General features: G+C 34.2%; 2 protein-coding genes across 3 annotated transcripts in view; both read left to right on the forward strand.

Moving 5' to 3' along the window:
• Positions 1 to 1,862: 1,862 nt before the first annotated feature.
• LOC132267628 (uncharacterized) lies at positions 1,863 to 4,907 on the forward strand. The gene is made up of 4 exons (XM_059768760.1): positions 1,863 to 2,282; positions 2,396 to 2,491; positions 3,690 to 3,848; positions 4,599 to 4,907. Exons 1-4 carry the CDS (start codon positions 2,043 to 2,045, stop codon positions 4,641 to 4,643), a joined length of 540 nt encoding a protein of 179 aa, XP_059624743.1. The 5' UTR covers positions 1,863 to 2,042; the 3' UTR covers positions 4,644 to 4,907.
• Positions 4,908 to 8,033: 3,126 nt separating this feature from the next.
• Positions 8,034 to 21,896, forward strand: part of LOC132266943 (WD40 repeat-containing protein HOS15) — a 29,536-nt gene continuing 15,673 nt past the window's right edge. The window contains exons 1-5 of one of the 2 annotated variants that reach the window (XM_059767962.1): positions 8,034 to 8,404; positions 9,723 to 9,863; positions 9,968 to 10,333; positions 20,957 to 21,051; positions 21,144 to 21,190. In XM_059767962.1, the coding sequence (XP_059623945.1) occupies positions 8,344 to 8,404; positions 9,723 to 9,863; positions 9,968 to 10,333; positions 20,957 to 21,051; positions 21,144 to 21,190 (710 nt within the window). In that variant the 5' untranslated portion in view covers positions 8,034 to 8,343. Of the gene's footprint in view, positions 8,405 to 9,722; positions 9,864 to 9,967; positions 10,334 to 20,956; positions 21,052 to 21,143; positions 21,191 to 21,896 lie in introns of those variants that run through there. The other variant, XM_059767963.1, reaches the window with a different exon arrangement.

Below are 21,896 nucleotides of genomic sequence, written 5' to 3' on the forward strand. Positions count from 1 at the left end.
CACCACTGCCACCACCTTCCACCGCCACCGCCATCGCCGTCCACCACCTTCTATCACCACCACCTTCCACCTCCGCCACCACCATCCACCACCGTCACTGCCACCGCCATCACCTTTCACCACCACCACCACTACCACTGTCTTCCACCACCACCGTCGTCACCACCTTCTACCACCACCATAGTCACACCATTATCTCCTTCCACCATAACCACCACATTACTACCACCGCCTTCCACCAACATCACTGCAACCTTCCACTAACACCGCTGCCGCCACTTTCCACCATTACCACCATCGCCATTTTCCAACACCGCCACTGCCACCATTTATTTTTAAAAAATTATTAAAAAATGTCATTTTGTTAATTTAATTTATTTGTTATTAAGAGGGATAATTTGAAGAATTTAATTAGAAATTTATTCCATTATAAATTTTAAATTGGTCCAACCAAACACTAGAATGGTTATTATCATTCCATTCCTACACATTTCATATTTACAACCAAACAATAGAATGAGAATGGACATTTCATTATATTCCTATTTGTATTCCATTTCATTCCTGCACACAAAATGTAGCATTAAAGATTATCCTAAATTCCTAATGTAATCAATCTATACTTAATTTTTCAAAATTTAATTATTTTGGTTAAAAATAAATAAAATCATAAAGATAAATTTCATTGTTGCGATGTAAACCCAAATAATAAAATTATATTATTAATGGTTGTTCCCATAACAATAAATTCATAACTCTCCCACTCTTGATAGTAGGAGAATCTTAAGTCACACAATTCTCCTTAACGGGTATCGCTCTTACGTTTCGAGTGCACTCCCGCTCTCACGCTTCGCTCGTGTTCCCATTCTCGAATTCGCTCTCGCTCCTATTCTTGCTTTATGTGACTTAGGGAGAACCTCGTATTTTTAAAAAATAAATTTTCTTTTAATATTATAAAAAAGAACTAATAATTTGGAATGGAAAAACTGGGCAAATTCAACCCATTTATATGACTGAGAGTTACGTCATTTACTAGAAAAAAAAAAAAACTAAACCAATACATATAAGAATGATATATACGACGTGTCACACTAAACACATCGTATTCGGTTCCCGCGCGTGCTGTACATGCATAATATGCATTCAGTGCCTGCACAAATGTAGGGATGGTAATTTGCCCCACACTCGTGGTTACCCGCCCCGCCCTGCCCCGTCCCCTTTTTGGCAGTTTTGGGGGATCATTTAACTTATTTGGGTGGGAATAGTTTGATGTAATGAAAATCTACACGGGTTCGGTGTTGGGGGAAGGGAAGATCGTTTTGCCCCATTTAGATAGGTAAGTTACTTAAGTACCCTGAATTCATTAGATAGGTAAACGGGAATAATGCAATTTAGCTTGTTTGGTTTTGATATGTTAATACTTTTGTTAAATTGCTATTATATAACGTTTTTAATGTTAAATTTTATGTTAAACTATTTATTGTCCATTTTTTAAAAATAAATCTTTTTAATAATTATATAATTTTAGTTAATAAAAAAAAAGTAAATGAAGGAGAATGTTTGGTTTTAAACGGGGTGGGACGGGTACCTGCGGGGTAAAGATCTTAAACGGGAGCGTGGATAGGGTGGAAAGTCCCCCATTTTAAAGGTTTTGAACGAGGGCGGGATAGAGTTTTTAAACGGTTGTGGGGGCGGGGAAGGCACACTCGCCCAAACCCGGTCCCGTTGACATCCCCACACAGATGTAATGTAGTGGGTGTACGATTCATAGGCCACACCAGATACCTGCTTAAAAACGAAGAATTGTTCTATGTTAAATTGGAGTGTTCCATGGACTTTTCTGGTTTAAAATGTCGCCTACGCCGGTTTCACGTGGCCCCTAGTTTTCAATTTCCTATCCGGGAAAGTTCAAAAAAAAAATTCTAATTGCGTGTGTTTGATATATAGGTATATATATATTTATAGGTAAACATAGCCGACCTAACCCATATATTGTATAGCAGCAGCAGCTGAGAATCGTAATCTCATTCATATTCAACAAGATGGTGGGACAGTACTCGACGGCGACGAAACCCAGCCGGAGCGACGAGGTCTTGGACGCCGATCAACAGCTCCGGATCGCCAATCAGGTCCGAGCCCAGTTCGAATCCATGGCCCCAAAGCGACCCAACAAGCCCAACCGTAGCGAATCCGATTCCCCGCCACAACCAAACCCTCTTTTGGACGAAAACGTTTGTGTTCCTGAGTTGGATAAATTCCGATCTCTTCAATCTCAATCCCATGTTCGTCGCAATCTTATTTTTTCTGCTTCTTATTTTGTATAAATTGTATATATGTACGTTTTTTTTTTAGTTCTCTCTAACGTATGTGTGTATGTATGTGATGTTGCTTTCAGGGATTGTTTTCAGGTGCTAATAGTGTGGCCCAAGACGAGTTTGTGGAGACCCAATACTACAAACAGTTGGTTTCTATTGACAAACAACACCATACGGTTTTTCTTTCATCCCCTCTTTCTCCTTTGCCAAAAATATTTTATATATATATAAATTATTTGTAACGAAATGACGTCTCTCTCAATTTATTTTTTTTGGCTGGTGCGATTTTATGGTGGTACACTTTCCCTTTCTCAAATACTACGTAATGATGTGTTAATATTCCTGACGTTCTCATTAATCCTTCTTTGTCGGTCTGATTTTAGGGGAAAAGTCCCATTGAGTTCTTAATAATCATGTAGTATGTATATATATATATATATATAAATTTGACAAGGATTTTTTATTTTTGGTGTTTCAAAAACTCCATTTCACTTTTTTCTTATGATTTTTTTTTTTTAAATATGATAAATAATAAATATCGGTAGGAATTTCTATTAGAGTTAAAGTGCAAATAACCTAAATTATTATTGACCTGAATTATTGATTTATTACCATTAAAGTTAAATTTATCACGAAAGATTATTTTACTTTTTTTTATTAAATTTTTTATTTTTTATTAAATTATTTTTATTATCTTTTCTCTTGTAAATATTAATTATACTATTTATCTTAATTTTTTTTAATATCAATTTATCATGAAAAAAAATAGATAACTATATTTATAATTATTATTTTTTAAATTGGTTAACTTATTATTAAAATTTTATTATTTATAAAAAATGTATTATAACCAATTGAAGCATTTTTAATTGAAAAAAATATCCATTTTTTCATACAATATATTAATAAAAAATTAATAAAATACTTTTGAAAAAAATACGTACTTTTTATGTAATATATTCATTAAAAATTAAAAAATTAATTAATTTTTTATTTAAATAATTAATTAAAAAAAATAAAGATAAATTTATGCAAATTTAATGAAAAATATCTCATCAAATTAGTTTGAATTTTTTCATAATTTATTTCGATAAGAAAAATATATTAAATATAATTCAATAAGAAGGGACATTATGGTTATTTAATAAAATATGGTATAGTCTTTAGGGGTATGTTACAACAAAATAAGATAGTTTAGGGGGTTTTATGCACAAAATATAATTCAAGGGGGTTATTTACAAATTCAAACATTGTTCAGGTTTTTTTTTGCACATTACCCATTCTATTATTTTTGATAAATAATATGCGTGTAAAAAACATTTCTATATGTATATATACATGTTGAATTAATGTTGGTTTGTTTGTATTGAACAGACAGGGAGTGGGTTTATAAAGGTGGTGAGTGAAGGGAGTGAAGATGGGATTGATATAGAGCTGCCAAAAGGCTATGAAAATGGAGGACAAAGACAACAGATGGTGTTCAGAACCAACCCTGCAAGAAACGATTGGATTCCAAGTGTTGAAGATAATCAGGTATTGTTAATAGTACCAATCTATTAGATTTAAAATGATCAGGTATATATAGGGGCGGAGTCAAGAATTTGTTTCAAGGGGGCGCTTTATTAAAGATGATAAATTATATTTTTTTTAAGTAAATAGTGATGTAAGACAATAAATCAAAAAATAAAATTGTAATAATGATGGAATAATAACATTTAATAATTTTAAAAAAATAAAAACATAAAATACACCTTAAGAGTCCTATTAACAACAAATTTAATTACTAAACTTTGAAGAGAAAAAAAAATAATTTGAATAAAGGAATCAACTTTTTTTTTTTTAAGAGAGTATAAAGAAGAAGAGGAGGAGGAGGAAGTGGAGGAGTAAGAATGAAAAGGCTGTGAAAAATTAAAAATATTTAAAAAATTAATTATTTTAGTGGGCATTTTTGTAAAATTTTATAAATTATAGACCTATTTGTGATAAAAATTAATTGGCCCAAGGGTAAATAATTATTTCAGTGAGGCATTTTTCACTTTTTTATAAATTATTGGCCTATGTGTAATAAAAATTAAGGCCATTTTTTAGAAAAAAAATTATTTCAGGGGAGCATTTTGAAAACTTTTATAAATGATAAGCTATTTTGTAATTAAAACTAATGGGCCAGCATGGGCCCAGGGGTAAGCTGCCTCCGCCCTTGGGTATATATATATATATATATATATATATATATATTACCATTAGTCTTTTGAGTTTTGAGTAATGTCTTCTTGTTTTTTTCAGGCTGTTTATGCGTCTTCGAAGCCTAATCGGAGCGAGAGTTGTTAGATGGCTAGAGATATTTGTTTGTATTTTAAAACATTTTGATTGTATTATTAAAGGTAAGATTGGATTTGAATGAGTTTGATGGAATATTAAAAAACTATTAGCTTTGTAAACTCTTTTTAATGTTATCCATTTCCGTTCAGCTCTAGCTTTTTTATTTTTTTGATACCAAAATTTTATAAAATATAATATGTTTCATTATTACTCTGTATAAAATAAGAATATAATTGATTTTTTTTATTTTTATTCAAAGTCATTTTCCATCTGTCAGCGAACAAGTTTAGCGAAGGTCATGGTTCTGTTAACACTTCAATAAATGCCTCTTAAATTAATGTTCGATAAAAAAATTGATTAAATTAAATCAAGATGAACTCGGAATCTTAAACAGTGATTATTTATTCTTCAGACTTCTAGGACATTCATTGTGTATGGAATTTCTTTAATTAATGAATTGAACACTTTTCACTTTCAAGGACACCAAACTGCAAAAGCAAAAAAAAATATTTTGATATGATCATTGTGGGACACTTTTGTTTTTTTGTTTAGGAGCCCTTAACACTTTTTACCAAATTACCCTTGATTATATTATTAAATTATTAATTTTCTTTTAAGTAGTAAAGCACTAAAGCATGGTAACAAAATGACCAATTTTTCTTGGACTCTCTCTCCTTTTCTGCTCATACGAATAGATACGATACCACTATTTCAAATTCGTCAATGCAAAGTCCATGTGGTTCGGACCGCTTGTTATCGGGCTGTTTGGCTTGATATCGGATCAAAAATTAAATTTGACTCTTATACCAATTGTAACAGGTGGGTACAAAAATGAATTAATATAATTTGAGGCGTTAGGCAAAAAATATAAAAGTAGTCTTTTAATATCTAATATATATATATATATATATATATATATATATATATATATAGTCAATTCAATCAATCTTTCTTGTCACATAATTGATCATAGAATTATACAACTTATACTTAATGAAAAATGAGGAAAAATATGTCAGAAATAAGAAGGAAAAAAAAAAAAAACAAAGAAGATAAAAGTTAAAATAAGAATATGGAAAGTTTTACAAATTCTAAAAAAAACGAATGAGAAGTTGAGAGAGAGATAATACAAATAGAATTTTTAAGGAGGTTATAATATATAAGGGAAAAAAAAAAAATTTTGAGGCCTCTTCATTGGGCAGAGCTTAATAATAAGAAGGAAATAACATTTTTAGGAATGTTATAATATAAACAAATAAGAATTTTTGAAAGTTATAATATAAGGAATACAAATTTTGGGGTTTAATATTGACCGGAGTGATAATAGAAATGAAATAAAAATTTTAGGAATGATATAATATAATAAAAAATAAAAATAAAAATTAAGGCCTTTCTATTGGCTTGGTCCTTAGGCAACCGCCTAAAGGTCCAGCTGCCCCTGGGTGGACGCTTGCCCATTTTTTCAAAAAACAAAGCAATTGAATAGTGCTGCATGCCCACTCAATTATATCCAATCACTTTTTTATTCGAATCCGATGTGAGACAAATGACTCTTGTTACACCTATTTACTTTGACGATGAAATAATTTTATTCTAAAGTAATTTATATAGCATTTTCCAAATAATGGTGTTGCATTCTCAAAGAAAAGTTTTTATGTGCAAAAAAAAAAAAAAAAAAAAAAAAAAAAAATCTAGCTTCATGATACATTTATCTGAATTAGTTTTTATTTTTATTTTGTATTTACTGTGTCCCTAGTATAAAGCCATGAAGAGAGTTGATAAAAATATTTTGAATAGTCGTGATTTTATGACAGATTGGTTCCATTATAAATGACAGTGACTTTAGAATTCGAAGCTTGTTTGGCGGAAAGGAAGGATTGAAGAGAGGTAATGAAGGAAACTAATAATTTTTGGTGAAAGGAATGACAGAGAATAAATGAGAAAAAAGTTATTTTTCTCCGATGTAGTTTCTCTTAGCCGAAAAAATATGAGAACAATTTGTATAAAATCCCTAAACTATATCAATTTTTCACAACAAACTCCCCTCAAGTTTAAAAATTCTGTTAATTTTCAGAACTGTGCTATATTTCCATTAATTTCAATAGGAAATTATTAAAGTGTTTTAACTTGAATAAAATAAAAACAAATATAAAAAGAGAGGCGATATCTGCACTCTACTTTTCAACATTTGCACTGCAATCTTAAATGAAATGACAATTCTAACATTAAATTTACAAGTAAATAATTATTACTTTTTAAATAACACAACTGCTCTTTTAAATTTTCTCTCCTTATTTCCAATCTTTAATATTTAAAGTATATTTTGACAACACAAATAAAATAAAAATTGAATAAATTTTTTTTTTTAAGGAACCAAATTATTATTATTTTTTTGTTAAGTTTAATAAATTACCTCTTTTTACTGGACCAAAAAAATAAAAAGTAACCATTAAAAAAATTGTCTCTTTTGACATGAAAAAAAAAACCATCAAAAATATATGTTTATTGAATAAATTATCTCTATTGTCAAGATTCAACAAAAAAAAAAAGGAAGATAATCTATTGAATAAATTATCTCTTTTGATAAGATAAAAAAGAAGAAGTTATTTTTATAGAATTAATTATTTCTTTTGACTTATCAAAAAATAAAGTTACCTCTTTTGACATGAGTGAAAAAAGTTAATTTTATTGAATAAATATCAATCTCTTTCAACAAAAATAAAATAAAAAAATAGTAAAGAAAGTAAAAAAAAAAAAGTTAAAGTTGTATAACGGGTAGTTACGAGATTATAAATTTAGGAATCGTACATTAATTAATTAAATGATTTTCTTGTCATTTCCTAAAAAAAAATAATTGTCATTTAAAAAAAAAAATGATAAATAGAGTGGAATTGAAGAAAAGTGGAATGCGAATATCGTCATCCTATAAAAATACTAATATAGTGTTTGGAAAACAAATAATGTGTGGTGGTAAAAGTGTAAAACAATGTCATATTAATTATAATTAATTGATTTGGAATTTGTATTGAAATTTTTCATATTTATTTTGTTTTATTTTTCATTACTAGGACATTTTAGTAAATTCACATAACAAACTAACAGACATTTGAATGTATCTAACAGAAGGAGTGCATTTTGCATGATTTTGAAAGATCGAGTTTTTTCCTTTTTTTCAAAAAATAAGAAGAAAATATCTCTCATTATTTTTATATTTTAAATTAAATCTTATAATTTTTTTTTTCTTTTTGCAGAAAATAATTCAAACAAATAAGATATATATATATATATTTTTTAAATTTGACAAAAAATAAGAAGAAAATATCTCTCATTATTTTATATTTTAAATTTTTTTAAAAAATACCTTTTAAATTCGGTTGTATAATGGTGTCACGCGAGCAGCACTCCTTTCCTCTCTAAATTCACTTTCTTTTTCCGTCCCTCCTCCTTTCCCTTCCTTCCTCGATTTTCCATCATCATCCTGTCTCTCCATAGAAAATTGAAAATACAAACCAAGCGTTAGCGAGTAGTAGTAATACGTTTCCTCTCTAAATTTGGTAACAGTGTCGTAAGGTTTCTAGAGAGAGAAAGAGGACTCCGATGCTGCAAAACTGAAGTCCCACTTTTTCCGGCTACTTCCTTCCTCCAAAAAGAGGAAACTAGCCCTCTCTTTCTCTCTCGAACAGCTCAGCCACATGACCCATTAGCCACCATGACCTCCATCACTTCCGTCGAATTGAATTACCTCGTCTTCCGTTACCTTCAAGAATCAGGTACCCTCCTCCTCCTCCTCCTCCTCCTCCTCTCTCTCTCTCTCTCTCTATATATATATATATATATATATATATGCAAATGTATTTATATGTGCGTATATATTTGTGTATTTGTATAATTTAGGGTAATTTTAGTTTTAATTTTTGTATTGTGGATTTCTGAGCTCGTGTTAATTACTGGGTCGCTTGCATTTTGCCGTTTTGGTTTAGGGTTTGGTTAGGGCTGTGCAAAATTAAGCTTTTTTTTTTTTTTTTTTTTGAATAATTGTTAATATTGTTGGTTGGAGTTGTCAGTGTTGAAGTGGTGAGAGCTTTTAGATCTGTGGACACTCGTGGTGCTTTTGCTGTTGTTTGAATTGTTTTGGAGCTTGAATTAAAGTTCTTCGTTCATGCAAATTCGTCCTAGGGTTTGCAAGGGGTTGGTTGAAGAAAGCATATGTATAGTTTTTTGGAGGTTAGGGCTTTTTCAATGTGGTGTTGTAGCAGTTCTCTGATTTCCTTTAAGGGTTTTGATGGGTTTGCAAGTGGTTGGTATTCTAAAGGGGGATTAGGAGGGATTATTTGGTGGAACCAGTATATTTTGGGTCATAAAAAGAAAGGTAGGCTTGATTTGGGTGAGATTGTGTCAAATAGTATTGCCTTTATTAGAAAATTTAAGGAGATCTCCAAAATGACGATAAAAATTGGAGTTTTGTGCAATACTGATAGAAAGATAGTTAGTATTCATGAAAGTGGGTTTGCTTCCAAAGAAACAAATTGATTCACTGTTGTATCTAGAAGCTCATCTCTCATGGTTACTCCATGTTTTGCAGATAATATATTGTGCTTGCTGATGGATCCATGACCCTATTCCGGGAGCATTTTAGTGAGGGGACACTGTTATTTTGCGCTTTGTTTGTTTTGCCTCTCAAGGTTATAGGTGTTTCTGTTGGTAATGGTCTCTTAAGGGGCCCTCTGGTTCCCAAATGACCAGGATTGTTAGTTTCCAATAGTGTGTTGTGTGATCAACTTTGATTACTTCCCTTAGATTGGTTATTATGGATTGCTAGGACTTGCTTAATAGGGTTGATTAAGATATCTAATGTCGTAGTTCTTGATCTCTCATTGACAAGTAGGTATTCTGTTGGATGTGAGCACTGTTTGCTTTTGAACTAATTTATTTTTAGATAGGCTAAATATTTAATTTTACTTATAGTTTTAGGATCCTATGGGGATGGAAACCTTCTGGTCTATAGTTTCCATCTTCCATTTAAATCAAGCAAAAAGAAAGAACAACATATGACTTTTTAAATTTGTTCCTTGTCGTACACTTTTGCAGGTTTTACACATTCTGCTTTTGCATTGGGATATGAGGCGGGTATTAACAAATGCCCCATTGATGGAAATTTGGTTCCTCCTGGGGCTCTTGTCACATTTGTGCAGAAAGGACTTCAATACCTAGAGATGGAAGCCAACTTGAGTAATGCTTGCATGTCTAATTTTATTGCATACTTGATTCATATTTCTTGAAATATTCTTTAGTCTGCATACCTTGTAGTTATGTTGATCAATGTTTGTTTCAAGCTTGCCAGAGTGACACAGATATGGATGAAGATTTCTCATTTCTACAACCTCTGGATCTCATTACAAAGAATGTCAATGAACTGCAGCAAATGGTAAAAGAGAAAAAGAAAAATCAACAGAAGAGCAGAGATAAAGAGTCAGAAAGGGAACATGAAGGAGAACGTGGGCGAGCAAGAGAGAGGGAAAAACAAGATAGGGAGAAGGAACGTGAAAAGGACAGAGAGAGGATAGAAAAGGAAAAGGAGAGAGAAAAGGAGAAGGAAAAGGAGAGAGAAAAGCAGCATGAGGATCACTCTAAAAGAGAAATGGTTACGGATCAAGAAGATAAGGTTATTGTCAAACGTGAAGAAAATGGAACCTTTGGAGGTAAATCTCCTCGAATTTTCTTTTGTGCTTTGCTTTCTAGAACAACCTAGACAATAGTTTTGGTGTGTGTTTTACATTTACAAAAAAAAAAGCAAAAAAAGAAAAAGAAAAAAGAAAAAGACTTTTGTGCATGCTTTTTTTATTTTTTATGAATGCTTCATGTTTATTTATTTCTCTTTTTGTTATGTCCCTGTCCTGCCAGTATTGTCTTAGGACTTGGGAAACTTCAGGCTTAACATTTTTGATTATCATTGTTTTTTCTAAATTATTGCGCAATTTGTGCTAATCCTTATGTTTTAGGTTAAAATTAGTGGGGCATACTGCTGGAATTCAGAAACAGTAATTTAGTTATCATAATTGAGAACTAAATTTAGTAAAAAATATGGCTTATGGTGGAAACGAGTGGAAAAAGAGAATACATGTGGGCATGTGGCCGACCCCGTTTGTATGGGATAAAGGCAAGGATGATGATGATGGATTTGAGAACTAAGGCTTTTGGTGGACCACGTAGCCAAATTAATATCTCCTCATCCTCCCACACGAGAGGTTTTGGATTCAAGTCCCATTTCGGCAATAGTGGGTGTGCATCTTACCTATGGGAAAAAAAAGAGCTGTTGGTTGGAGTTAATTAATGAATCAAGACTTATTATACTTTGAATGATGGCTTTATCATCATCTCATTTAGAGGATCATCATTTATTTAGAGAACTTATATTTAATGCTCAAAATTTGGACTGACTGCTCTTTTCTGAAGCTAATCATATCCCTCAACCTTTTGGCTTACTTATCGTTGATTGTGCATCTGGTTTTACATGTAGACTAGGTCTGTTTGGAACTGTGATACTGCATCAGATCTTTTAAGTTCCTTTTGTTTTTGTTTGTTCTGTCCTGTGCTTGAGGTTAACTAGTCCTGAAATAACTTTGGGCAATGAAACATGCCTGTTAGCCTCATAGTTTGGAAGTGGAAGAAACTTAAAACAACTAAAATGAGCATGATTCATGAGGAGGAACATATAATTTGGTGGTATAACCCACTTTTTTCACAAGGCAATCAAGTCTCAGTGAAAAAAACCTAGAATTATAAATTATTAGGGATAACACTGATGATGAGTAAGAAGGTGGTTCAGTATATTTAGATGGTGGATTGTGATTCCTTGGTAGACTGGAAGTATCACAGTTAATGGAAGATGTGTTAATTAAGGCTCATCATTCTCTTATTTATATTCATCATGGAAGCATTGATAAAAATAAAATAAAATTATATGCTTCTTGGAATCATGAAGTTGTATTATGATTAGGTTCTGAGTGGTGACATGTAGATTGGTATCACCAGTTCAGTTCTGGGGAGTGCATGGCATATTGCACCTGTTGATGCTTATGAAGTACAAATGGAGCCTATGCAATGATACAATGACATAGCAAATAAATTTAAAAGGATATTGCTGATGCGGAGAAGCCTATAACGGATTTGGACACTAAGAACAAGTTGCGGAAAACAAAACATTTACATTTGTTAAGTTGCCATGGCAGCGTCATGACGTGAAAGGTGTTACGTGTTAATTAGAGGCTAGATTTTATGTATGTAACTTGAGCTCCTGACCTCTTAAGGCACATAATGAATTTTGTGTGCAAAATTTTATTCAAGGGGATAGATTAGATTAGGACCCAAAATTATTTGTTAAGCATTAGAATTTAATTAATTCTGGTTAATATTTTTTTGATATCGAGTTTAAATCTTTTTTGGATTTGAATATAATTTATCAGAAGTTTTAAACGGGTGGGAGATTGGGGAGAAAATTCTACAAAGAAAATAAACAACACTGGGCATATGCTCCACCAGGTGGTGTTGGCAGGGACCGAGCCATAAATTATGTTCAGGGGGCACAATGCAATAACTTTTTTTTTTTGAGGCAGTGCAATTTTAAAATTTTAAAGAATTATACATACAAAAATGAAATTTTTTAAAGTTGAAGGGGGGGGGGGGGGGGATTTTAAAATTTTAAAGAATTATACATTCAAAAATCTAATTTTAAAGAATTATGCATACAAAAATGCAATTTTTTTAAAGTTTTGGGGGTGGGGGGATGTGCCCCACCTGAGCCTTAACTAGCTCCTTCCTTGGGTGTTGGACTGCTCCACCGCCAAGCTAATCCAAATCACTGAGGGCGCTTGAATGAACCATGAATAAATTGAAGGTGTTCTCACTTATTTATGGAAGGCATTCTATTGAAGTACTCGGTAGCAATCATGGAGAACCTAGGAAAAATACACGCCAACGCACAATCCCCACACCAACTGTCCTCCCAAAAACAGATAAATGTGCCTCCTCGGACCTTGAATATGATGTCTTTAGAAAATTCATCCCACACATTCCTAATGAATTTCCAAGACCCAGCCCACATAGAATCCTCACCTCAAGAGAGCACCACCCGCCCCTCTCCTCCAGAGTCTCTCCCTCTCCACACCGAATCTCAAAAGTCACTTATGTTAGGGAAATGGATATTTTCAAAAATTGGAAGAGGGCTTTTATCTTGATCCATCTCTAGGAGCTACTTTAATGCAAGAAGAAGATGATGATACATTTATTAGATTTAGGGCCTGTTTACTACGCTTTCACTTTCTTACTTTTACTTTCTTCGAAAGTAAAATTATGATTTTCATTTCTAAAGTTGAAATATGAAGTAGAATCATGTTCATTAATTTTTCATGCTTTCAATATTTTCAAAACAAGAAATTAGAAAGCAAGTTCAATAATTATAATTTTGATTTTGTGTGTACAATTTTTTTTCAATCCTTCTCTCTCATATTTTTGTGACTAATTGAACCCAATTCACTATCAAATTCGCTGACCCCTGCCCACCACCACACAAAACCTCCATTACCATCCACCTAAACCAAGTTGCACCAAACAAATCACAACCAACAAAACACAGACACTGCAACCCTAAAAAAAAAAAAAAATTTTAAAAAAATCAGTAGCAGGGAGCAGAGATTGGATCCATAGAGACAAACCAGAAAAGAATGGACGTTGGGCGCTACTTTCTCGTCATTAACCTCTTTTTCAGATTCTTGGGGAAATTTGGTTAGCTCCTTGAACCACAGTCATCTTACAAGGTTTTCACAAGCAGTACCCAAAAGTGAAAGTTCAGAAAGGATCAATGCGATCGGCGACCAGAGAGCTGTCGTTACCAACCGCCAAGTGCAAACATCACCACCTCCACCCAAAGCCTCCATCGCCACCACCCATCACTGCCTATTGCAAAACTCAAACCATCGACACCCTAGCCGCCACTGCAACCTAATCACAGCGAACCCAAGTCCCAATCCAAGGAACAAAAACCAAACCCACCACCGGAATTACATAGTCACAACATCTCCGTCCTCAAAATTGTTGGTTGTTGTCATCGGAATTGTGAATCCTTCGTCGCCGGAATTTGTAAAACCGTGGTCATCGGAGCTTAAAATCACCATCTTCATAAATTAAACCAATGAAGAACAGGCTTTGGTTGATTTTAAACAGAGAGAAAAGAGTGGTGGGTGATGAGGTAGAGAGAGATAGGAGGAGGATGGGTGGAAATTGATGGTTGTGGCAGTGGTTGCAGTCGGCTAGGGCTCGAGGATGAGGAGCGCAGAAGAGGGATTTGGATGGGTTGCGACGAGATGGGTTATGGAGTCTTTTTTTCTTTCTTTTCTTTTCTTTTTTTTTTTTTTTTTTGATAAGTGATGCTACAGTAGAGAAAGTGATTTCAGTGAACAGTGTAGAAAATAGAGAAAGTGAGGATTTTTTACTTTCTCTTCCCTTCACAAAACTAGAAAGTACTTTCTTAAAACAAAAAAGTAAAAGTATTTTATTAAACATGATTTTTACTTTTGATTCCTATTTTAGGAATTGGCAGTAAAAATCAGGAATTATTCCTGTTAGTGCCCTTAGTAAACTTACTTAGAAGTTTGAATAAGCTTCAAAACCATTCACAAAGGCTTTGTTTGGTTAGGTGGAAACAGCTAGAAAAGAAAGGAAACATAAAATTTGTAATTTTTTTTAGAGTTTGGATAGATAGAAAGAGAAAACTAATGGAAAAGTTTGTTTCCATACTTGTCTATTTTCTCTCAAAACTTTTCATGCACAAAACACAGGGAAATATTTTTTTCGCGTGAAATGTTTGCCTTTTTATTTGACATTCTTATTTTACCCATTAACTTAATCGTGAAAAACAATTTCTTCCTTTATTGTTGTACTGGATTTCTAAGAGGCAAGTTCTCTGCAAAACAACTTTTCTTTGTTTTTTTTTCTTTTTTTTTTCTTCATCTTTCTTTGTTTTTCCACAAGTTCATGTATAACTCGCAACAACAAAATACAATCAAATCTCTCTGAAAAAAAATTAGTATTGCCATCAATACATCTCCGTGTTTTTTTTTAATTTTCGTTTCTCATACACTAATAATTAGTTATGAAGTCTTATTTTAAATATAAATAAATTATAAATAATTATATTATTAAATTTAATAATCCATTATTTTACTATTTCCTTGCTAAAAATATACATCAACAAATACAAATTCATTTATTTATTAGTATTTAAAATTATAAGGGTAAATTTGGTATCTTCAATCAAATTTTTTTTTTCACTTTCATGCTATCCAAAATAACAAATTAATATTTTTCTACAATTTTCTTGAATAAATTTTCATTTTAATCAAATGCATATTAGAAAATAATTTTTTTTCCATTCACTTCACTTTTCTTTCATTTTCCATTTCTTTTCTTTTCTTGCTTATTTCCATCTAACCAAACGGAGCCAAAGGGAATGATCTTTCTTATGTTGATCACTTTAGCTCCTTCTTCCTTATTAGGTCACCACCATCACCATGATAGTCATGCCTTTAGGAATCACCTATATAACCTCCATGAAGACCTTGGACGTATAGCTTGTGGGAGCCTCCATTAGATGAGAACACAAACCCTAAAATTTTAGAGAGAGAAATATTTATCTTCACACACTAATGATGCCCAAAAGCTTACTAACAATACACATCATATATGTATTTATAGTCACACGGTGTGTCAAAACTAATTCTCAATCTCTACAATTACAGTATTGTCTCCAATCTAATGGGCCTCCAATATCAAGTTGGGCTATAGGTGAGAATCTTTTGGGTTTACTATTCTCTTGGCTCAAATGAATAAATAATTGTTGACACAGTCCATTATACTATGAACCTAATTTAATTAATTCATAAATTAATTTCTACTCCACTAAAAGAAATTAATTGACCAATCAAATAGTAAATAACCACTAAATCAATGTTGCACTTTGACCCCTCTATACATAATTAACTATTGGATAATTGTAGCCGTAAATCCGATCGCACAATTAATATATTTATTTTGGTTCCTTGATTATTTCCCCGCTTAATCACAATATCACATTTGTTTGATAAAAATCATAATTTAGTAAATAAATACATAAAAAAACATTTTTGTTTAAAACACACGAAGGCTTTCGAATTTACTTTGTGATCAACCATAATCAATACAAAATAAATACAACTAGCAACTATGCAAATATTGAGAATATAACCATCTAACTATTAATAACATAATTACCCAAAGTGTTGAAGGTTCCGCCAAACAAATCAAAGTAATTACTAATTAATAAAAGAGTCTATATCTCTCTCATGCTTGAGAGTCAAATGCCATGACGATGATAGGGAGCAATTGCATACGACGGCTCTCGCACTATACCTCAACCTATCGCGGTTCCGGTTCAAGTCTTAGTTAATTAAGAGTACATCCTTAATTACTGACTACAAACTATATATGATCGCTATTTATATTCTTGTATTGATCGCCATCATATATATATATATATATATATATATATATATATAAATATCTATTGCAACCAAGTGGAAATATTCAATTCCACTATGAATCGAAAACATAATACATTAGTATTCACTAATTGTATAATACATAAATGTCATTTCAGATAAGGAACAATGTCTATACAATCCAAATAAGAATTTGCTATGACAGCGTATACAAATCCCAACAATTTACCCAAAAGAGCCTTATTAATCCAAAATTGCCTAAGTGAATCGGCCTGCAAAAGTGCTCCCAACGGACAAGTTCGTAGTGAACTCCTTCCCCAAACCACCCCAAAGAAAGTTCTGCTATAGCCTCTCTATCCTCGTGGCCACAAAGGAAGGAATCTGCAAAATGGAGGGAAAATAGGTAGGAAGGCTCAATAACGTACTCTTCAAGAGGCTAATCTTCCCACCCTTCGAAAGATATTGTTGCTTCCACCCCACCAACCTCTTCTCAACCCTCTCAACCAATAGATTCCCAACCACCTACAATCCTCGATGATGTCCCTAGAGGCAGTCCTAAGCATGAATTGGGGAAGTGACCAACACCACATCCCAGAGAATCTGCCAAAATGGAGATATCCGCAACTTCTCGCATCGGAACCAACACACTTTTCCCGACATTGACTTTCATGCTTGAGACAACCTAAAAGCATACCAGGACACAACACAAATGCCTTATTTGAGACTCATCCGCATCACAAAGCATTAAGGTATCGTCAACAAATAATAAGTGGGAGATCTCCAACTGATTGGATGGGTCTCTACCCACCCTAAAGCCTCTAATAAATCCCAAATTGACTGCCCTCCTCATCAACCTGCGGAGAGCCTCCATCACAATGATGAACAAAAAGGGAAAGCGGGTCTCCCTATCTCAAGCCATGCGAACTCCTGAAGAAACCAGTCACATCACCGTTCACTAGAACTGAGACCCTTGCTGAGGAAATCTAAAACTAAATCCATCTCCTCCAAGTCTCCTTAAACCCCATCCTTTCCAACATGTAAAGCAAGAAACTCTAGCTCACATGGTCATAGGCCTTCTCGATATCAAGCTTGCACAGGGCCCTTGGAATCTCACTCCTCAAGCTGGCATCCACACACTCACCGACAATAAGAGCCAAATCCAAAATCTGTCGACCCCCCCACAAAGGCATTCTTGGATTCTGAGATAATCACATCCATGACACTCCTCCATCTCAAGGCTAGAACCTTGGCTATTAGTTTGTAAATACAACCCACCAAACTAATAGGTCTAAAGTCCCCAACATCTGAAGTTCCCCCCGTTCTTAGGGATAAGGGCAATAAGCGAGCATTTAAACTTTTTTTCAAACCGGCCTTGAGAATGAAAAGAATGAAATGTGTCCTCTTCTCCCTTAACCCTCTCCCAATGATGAAGAAGCAAGTGCAAAGAAAATCCATCCGGTCTCGGAGCTGTCACCATCGCAACTTTTCAGTGTTGTGAGCACTTCCTCTTCGCTAAACGCTCGCTCTAAAGCACCACTATCTGCCTTTGAAATCGAGTCAAAATCCCACCCTCCCAACAAAGGTCTCCAACTATAACTCTTTGAAAACAAGCTCTGATAGAATGAGGTCACACAGCTACACACATCCTCCTCCCTACAAAGCTTCACTCCATCAAAGCGTATCCTCCCAATATGATTTCCCATTCGATGAGCATTAGTTGTCCTATGAAGAACCTCGTTTTCTTGTCTCCCTCCTTGAGCCACAAATCCTGAGATATCTGATGCCATAAGATCTTCTCCGAAATAGGAATCTCTGCAATCTGCTCCTGATGCTGCTCCCTCCTATGCCTCTTCGAATCCTCTAGGCCCCCCAATCCCTCTCACCAGTCAATCTGGGCAATATCTGACAAGGCCCTCTTCTTTTTCCATTTCAAGTTCCTAATCACCTCTTTGTTCCACCTCTTGATATCTCCCTTTAGCAACATAAGTTTGTTAGCCAGATAAAGCTTGGAGTGCCACTCACTCTATACCCCTCCCACCAGGCCCGCACTCTCTCCTTAAAGCCTAAGCTTGAAACCACATATTCTTGAACCTGAAAGAAGAACTCTCCCTCCGCAAGCCTCCCACAATCCAACACTAATGAAATGTGATCTGAAGTGATTCTAGCCAACTCCACCTGAATCACATCCGGAAACTTCTCCTCTCAATCATCAGAGATGAAGAATCTATCAAATCGAGACATGGTAGGGTGCCTGCCACAGAGAATTGCTCTATATTCGATGTCCACCTCCCTCCCCTAAACCTCTCAAACGGAGACCGATCCACATTGAAATTGCCACCCATACCATATGTATATATATTAATATATATATGTACAGGTATTGTGGTTACTAATTACTGCATGGATTTCAAAACTAAAAAGTTAATTATTCTCATGTATCCATCCATACCACTAACCTCATGTCAATTTGTAAAGTACTGAAGACAAAATCCAATTATAATTTGTAAATAAATTATTTGTTTACTCAAATTGCTTAGGTTCTAAATGGTACTTGACCATAGTAATTGTTGAAGATAAGATGGACCTTATTAGGTTGGTCTCCTCCTTCTCTAACTATTCTTTCTTTAACTTCATTCTTTGCCTACAATTGTACAGAATAGGGTAAAACCCTAGTTAGAATTGTTCTTCATTTTTATACTATTCACACTTGTTTGTTTATTCGTTTAGTACGCTTTTAGTTTATCCCAACAAGGAATAGTATACTAATCCCAAATATTAATATAATAATATTACCGTATCACTTTTTACAAAGAATCTCATTATTGGGTTGGAGAGGATAGGGGGAGTGTGGCTTACAGATTGGCTCTACTCCCTAGCTTGTCGGTAGTTTGCGATGTATTTCACGTGTCTATGTTGAGACACTTTGAGGAAGTGTCTGAGAGTTGATTTATAGGTGATCAATAAGGACATGGTGGAGCTACATCCGGATGTGTTGTATATTGAGGTGTCTGAACGCATTCTTGTAGGATGGTGAAACAACTGCGACGCAAGGAAATAGCCCTAATGAAGGTATTGTGGAGCAACCATAGGGAGGACGAAGCCTCTTGAAAAATCAAGACTTAGATGAGGGAGAAATATTTGCGTTTGTTTGAACCAAGTACGCAAATTTCTAGGACAAAATTTATTTTAAGGAGGGTTGAATATTATGACTCTAAATTTAATTAAGTAAATGAGATTCTTTGTAAAGGGTGGTATGGTAATTTATTGTGTTGATATTTGGGATTAGTCTACTACTTCTTGTCAGGATATAGTACTCTAAAAGCATACTAAATGAGTAACTAAACAAGTGGATAAGATAAATGACTAAGAGTGGAAAACAATTGTAACTAGGGTTTTACCCTATTCTCTACAATTGTAGGCAAAGAAAGAGGTTGAAGGAGGAAAGAAGAATTGGAGTAGGAGGAGACGAGCCTAACAAGGAAATTGTGATCTAGTGTTGGTAAGTAGTATTCTATCTTATCTTCAATAATTACTATGGTGTAGTACCATTTAGAATCTGAGTAATTTGAGTGAACAAATAATTTATTTACATAATTTTGTGACTTTATAATTGGTCTTGGTCTTCACCACTTCTTAATTGGTTTGAATTTGAGCTTTCCCATTGAGATTGAGAAATTCTTTATGTAAACCTACCTTCGAAGCGGAGGTGAGGAATAAACCGATTATTTTTATTGAAAGGTAGACTCAGGTGCAAATTGGCATGAGGTTATGAATGGATACATGAGAATAGTTAATTTTTTGTTTCGAAATCCATGTAGTAATCAGTAACCGCAGTACCTGTGTATAAATACATATATATATATATGTATATATGTCTTATAAATGAACATGAGTGAAATCAGAAGTAGTAGATAAGGATTGTGGTTTGATTACTTATAAATAATGAATTGTTTGTTGTTTACATGATAATGATGATTGGGAAGGAGTTGTATTGTGTGTAATGGCATGAATTTGTGGTTATAATAGTTGATTTGAAAGGAAAGATGGTTTAATATATAGTACACCCTTGAACTGTTCTTGTGTGGGAATGGCTAGAGTGGTCACATATTTGAATGATTGCGATATGTATAGATAGCTTAGTTCACGGTGGTATGATTTATGTAAAATCTAAGTGGATTGGGTCTGTTGAGTGGCCGCGTTACGGATTGGAACAACATGTTGCGAAAGAGGGAAGCTGAGCCTTGTTACTGGGTTTGTTCGAGGGAAGGAGAAGATGACCCTGCTGATCGCAACACCTATGCGCAGGGTTGGCGTGTGGGGGCACGTGCGATGGGCTAGGGTGCTTTTTTGGGCCGTGGTTTGGGGCCCAGTGGACCCCACTTGCCAAGCCCAAAAACTAGGCCGAATTTTGGCCCTACCAGATTTATATATATATATATAAAATATTTTCATGTATTTTTAAATGATGAAAAATAAAATTATATAGGAACCATGAGCACCGAGAGGAGATCATGTTGAGTGGACAATATCTACACGATGTGGGCGAATCGTGATATGCATGAACTCTTCCCTCTCACATGAAAATCAACCAATTTTTTGGTTGATTTGGGCATTATTGGAAGTGGAAAGCTGATGCTTTGTGCTTAGTTATTCTCATGTTTATATTCATAATTTGTATAAATGCTTCATGAATGTGCTTAGTTATTTTCATTCATCTCAATTGCTCTTAGAGTCAATTTACATTTATCTTGTGAATGGAAGTTGTAATAGTCCTATGGGTTTCTTGGATAGGACCTGAACCAATGGATATTTCTACTACCTTGACGTCTCAGGCTTGTGAAATTCCTAGTTCTGATGTGATAGTTTTGAGAGGACATACTTCTGAGGTTCGATCATGTCCACTCTTTGTGTATTCACAAGTTCGTTTTTTTTCCTAGTACATCTGCTGTAACATGCCATTTTTCGTTGTTCTTTGTAGGTTTGTGCTTGCGCATGGAGTCCAACAGGTTCACTTCTTGCTTCTGGGTGGGTTCTTGTTTCTAAAGATATGTTTCTATGCAGATCTGCATCTCTTAATCATAATTTTAAATCTGCTCCTTTCTGCTTTTGTTCCCACTTGTTCAGAACTGTTTTCTTATTGCAGCTTTTATTAAGTATTAGTGGTTTACACTTGGGGACTATAACTGCAGCTCTTCGAAGAACAAAACTATATACTTGAGGTTAACAGTTGGGTCCATTTAACTGGTGCCCGGACTTTCTGTGTAGGCACAGAAGGTTACATAGGTCAAAAATGTTAGGTGTCCCTTCAGGCACCAAGGGAACATATTAACCCACGATTGGAGTTTTATAGACCTGGGTGAAACTATTTAGGGCGAAGAAGTTATGGTATAAATGTGGGTCATCGCCCAAGCAGGACTGATGGGGTTGAGTATAATGACCAAGAGACAGGGTTCGATGACCCTTGCTTGGATAAGCTCAGTCAGTCTGGAACTAATGAAGTGAAATAACCCAGCAGTGTTGGGCACTAGCCTTAATTACTGATTTGGTCAATGCTGTGAGGTCACTCTGAACCACAATGGAGGGTGCGGGAAGGAGCAGAGCAGAAATTAGGTAATGAAGAGAGAGAGGAGCTGAACTTGCAGGCACAGCTCTAGCAACCAGATTACCAGATCAGTCTTGCTCCCTCTGCGCTAACTGCTAAGAGGGAGCTGGGGTCCTAGGACTCAACTTC

This window comes from Cornus florida, unplaced genomic scaffold (assembly GCF_030987335.1).
Source record: "Cornus florida cultivar Cherokee Brave unplaced genomic scaffold, ASM3098733v1 CherokeeBrave_3.0.0_Hap2_Chr07, whole genome shotgun sequence".
Taxonomy (NCBI): domain Eukaryota; kingdom Viridiplantae; phylum Streptophyta; class Magnoliopsida; order Cornales; family Cornaceae; genus Cornus; species Cornus florida.